Raw genomic sequence first — 3932 nt, forward strand, 5'->3', positions numbered from 1 at the left:
TTCCAGTGTGGGGCCATGTCACAACCTTCTGTGGTCCTCTTCATCATGTTGCCTAAGAGAGAGCAGTCTATCCTGCAGAAACTGACTAAACACTTTGTGGGTGCGTAAAGAACGTAGCTTTTTGCAATACCCTTTGTGCACTATCCATAAAATATGAGCCAAGTGTACAGAGCAGCTTGCACCCCTTCTCCTGCACTTGCTACCTAACAGAATCTGACATTTGACTCTTGCATGAAATAGAGCATTGTGGTCTATTCTAGCCTAGCACAGTTTAGAGTTGTAGTAAAAGCAAGTAAAGGAAGACCTCCGGCTCTTTGTCCAAGCTCCAACGCATGTACTGGTGTCCAAATAGAAACGATCTAATCCTCTCTTCTGCCCTCAACCAGAGTTAAGTACACAAAACTGACCAAGCCAGTCACCTACACTGAAAATGCACTTGGATTTGCCACTGACTGGAGCTATAATGAAAGCAGTGAATAATAAATACCCCCAAAATGTAAAGATATAATCTCTGGTCTCAAGGCATGCAAAAAGTGTCCAAACAGCACAATGGTGGTAAAATAGAAGTGTGTTGATTCTAGCAAGGGGGCAGGCTAGGCCACTGTTCCACTGTCCTCACTCTATGGCCAGGGCAGCTAACCAGGGCAGACTAGATGTAAGCCTCGAACAGCAGGGGTTCCCAACATTTAATGGTGAGAAGACACTTGTTTCTTGTGATCTAGAATGGAGGAACTAATGACAGCAAAATCCTGCTGGCTGCCCTTTAATGGCATTCCAGACTCCAGCTTTCAGCTATACCTACCCTCCCTCCCCTTCCCTAATGGGAATGCCTGCTGGATGTAGGGCAGGGCACCAAAATGAAAGCATCCAAGGAAAATGTCCCAGATGGAGAAGGGCCTGAGCTGGATCTCTTTAGCTTGGAGCAGAGCGTGGTTGGAGCAGAAAGCTGTGTTCAAACATCTGCATACAGCCCAAAGCAGGAATAAACTTGGACGTATTTCAGGAAGTGGAACCAGAGAAAGGTTAGAAGGGACAGGGAGGCAGAATTTAGCAGAACTTTCTAACCTACAGCATCCAACAATTAAGTCATACCATGAAGATGTTTGCTGCAGCAGCTTCGGGGATAGTATCTCCCAGGGTGATTGTAAAGGAGATGGCTGCCAGGATTAGATGCCTCGTAAGCCATATGCCCTCCTCGGGCCCCAAGAGCAGCTGAAGTGAGCAAACATCTTTGGGCACAGGGTGGGGTGGGGCAGCTCTGTCACCTCAGTCTACCCCCATTTGACCCCTAGCTGAATCCCCTCCCCAATTTCCCACCCCTATAGCTGAAGTCCTGTGTCCATCAGCCGCCTGCTCAGCTCTGTAGAACCCATCCTGTTCCTAGCTTAAAAGGCCAGAGACTTTCAAATTTTGACATTCATGTGAGTCACCCAGGGATCTTGGTAAAGTACAGATATGATTCAGGGAAACGAGGGAAGGACTTCAGATTCTGTGCTTCAACCAGCTCCCCGGTGATGCTCATACTGCTGCTCTGTGGACCTCACTTTGACTAGCAAGGCTTGAAGGTCTGGACCAGTGCTATTCACTAGAACATTCCGTGATGACGGAAATGTTCTCTGTGCTGTCCTATGTGGTAGTGCAGGGGAGGCAAAGTTTTACCTCTACCCTTTTAGAGTTTTTTGGCTGGGCCCGAGAATTAAATTGACAGAAAACAGATCAACAGGAAAAAAGCATACAGATTTATCGAATACATAAGGAAATGAAGTCTCAAAGATGCAGTTAGAGATGAACACTTACACTGAATTAGACAAAAACTACTAAATCATAAAAATGTCATGAGGGAAAGGGGCTTGGGCTAAGGTTGTTACATTGGCTAGAAGAATAAGGATTAATCTAACAAGGTTTGCTTGTACAGATTTCCCCAGAAGTTAAACAGCACTTGTATAAATTTAAATTTAAATACGATCTATTCCCTAGTGATAGTTCTTTCTGGTTCCTGGAACCCTGATGTCACTAGAATGCAAATGTTTTCCAACCCTTTCCCTTATCTTACTGAAAATTACAAATATTTGACATAAGAACCATTGAGACCTATACTTTATTTTCATTTTAACCAAGGCTAATTAATTTAGGCTTATAATTTCTATTTCCACAGGTGTCTCACAGGACCACTTAGTCTATAACATCCTTGGCTTAAAAATAAGAATCTGTGCAAAGTTCAACATCATAGGAGTTGCCACACATTGTTCGGCAGAACTCTGTTCCGCAGAGATGCTACATGGGCCACCAAGGGCGAGAGGTGAGACAAAGGAAGGGGACCAGGAGATTGGGCTCAGCCCCCATCCTGTTTCAATAGGGCAGCTCTGCTTTACTCTAGTTCGCTTGTTTAGGTTCTTTGAAAGATTGTTTGACAACATGTATCTGCTGCTAACACAGGTGGGAACCCACCATGCCACTGAATTGATGGCAGGGCTATTTATTGTCGAGGACCCCACTCACCAGCACGTACATTGGAGGTGTTTTTCTCAAGCCCCACTAACAGAAACAAGCGGTGCCTCTCCTGAGCAACTGGTGTGTTTTCACCATAGAGGCGCAGAGGATCTTGGGTAACAGACTGTGTTTGTTTGTTTGCTTTGGCAGCTAGGCAGCCCAGAGCCACATTTACCGCCTATTGACTTGTGACTATGCAGAACCTCATGCTGGCATTCCCTTGTCCCTACTTTATCTTTGACTTCATTTCCACCTCTTACTTTTATTTTCTCTTTCTCATCTGATTGCATTACCTACTTAGGAGCTTTCTCTCTCTCTCTCTTTCCCTCCCTCCCTCCTTAATCCTATGAATCGAAGGGAGGCAGGGACACTTAGAATGGCAGAAGCTCTGCTTATGTAAACTTCTACCCCCTGTTACTCTGTCCCCTCTGTGGGTCAGCCTAGAATCTTCTAGTTCTAATCCTTTAAATCCATCAGAACCCAGACCTTGACTGAATACTGGTGACCATCTGTATCAGATGTGGTTTCATTGCTTGAGTGAATTAACACATCCCCTAGCACAATTAACCATCCCATCACCTATACAGTCTTATAACTTCTCATTCTCACCCTCTTTTCTGGCTCAAAGCAGGAGCCTCTGTACATTTATGTCTTAATACGTAGAAAACTATCTCAAGGCTCCACCTCCATCTCTGATGGTGAGGAAAGAGGCATATACTGCTGACTCATGTCTCAAAGGTTCCTTAAAAATAATTCATATATATTCTTGTTTATGACTGCAATTGGAGTGCATGCTTGCTGAAAAATACAAATATGGCTGTGTATAAAGTAAAAAAACATCACTTCCTCTACTACGTCCACACACCATGGGTAACCCTGGAGGCTTCAAACATTTTATCAGTAGTTTTCTTTTAAACTGGCAAGTTTACACAAGAGCCTCCCACAAGGAGGAATGATACTCACCTCTTCCCCGTATGGAATCCACTTGCCATTTTCATTCTTCCAGTACCAGATCCATTCGGTGGTAAAGACAGAGTTGGCCGGCTTCACGACAGATGCAGGAGTGGACATGCGTCGGACGTTCATGGAACCACAAATCATTTTCTCGAAATCGATTGTGCCCTCTGCTACAGAAACGCTGAGAGAGGAAAGTATAAAGTCAACACAATGTTTCATCGGCCTTTGTTTTCTACAATCGGGTCTTTCCAAAGGAGATTTTAGGGCTAAAAAGCATCTTCAGGATTTTCTTTATGCAGCTCCAAGTCTTACACAGAAAAGAACAACTGAAATGCAGACAAAGTGACCTGCCAGCACCACAGCTTTCAGGGTGTCACAAAATGCATTCTTCCCTCAAAATAAAACTGTGCCCACGAAACAACTGATTGGCTCAATGTCAGAAAGTGAGTTAGACACTCACATTCGGTCAGTTTTAAAAATTAAAA

The 3932-nt window shown here is 44.2% G+C and overlaps 1 protein-coding gene across 1 annotated transcript in view; it reads right to left on the reverse strand.

Moving 5' to 3' along the window:
* ZC3HAV1 (zinc finger CCCH-type, antiviral 1) overlaps positions 1 to 3932 on the reverse strand; it is a 91343-nt gene that overhangs the window by 16300 nt on the left and 71111 nt on the right. Inside the window, exon 7 of the mRNA XM_012642757.1 lies at positions 3435 to 3628. Coding sequence (XP_012498211.1) covers positions 3435 to 3628 — 194 coding nt within the window. The remainder of the gene's footprint in view (positions 1 to 3434; positions 3629 to 3932) is intronic.

Source organism: Propithecus coquereli, unplaced genomic scaffold (assembly GCF_000956105.1).
Source record: "Propithecus coquereli isolate 6110/MARCELLA unplaced genomic scaffold, Pcoq_1.0 Scaffold186, whole genome shotgun sequence".
In the NCBI taxonomy this organism is placed as follows: Eukaryota; Metazoa; Chordata; class Mammalia; order Primates; family Indriidae; genus Propithecus; species Propithecus coquereli.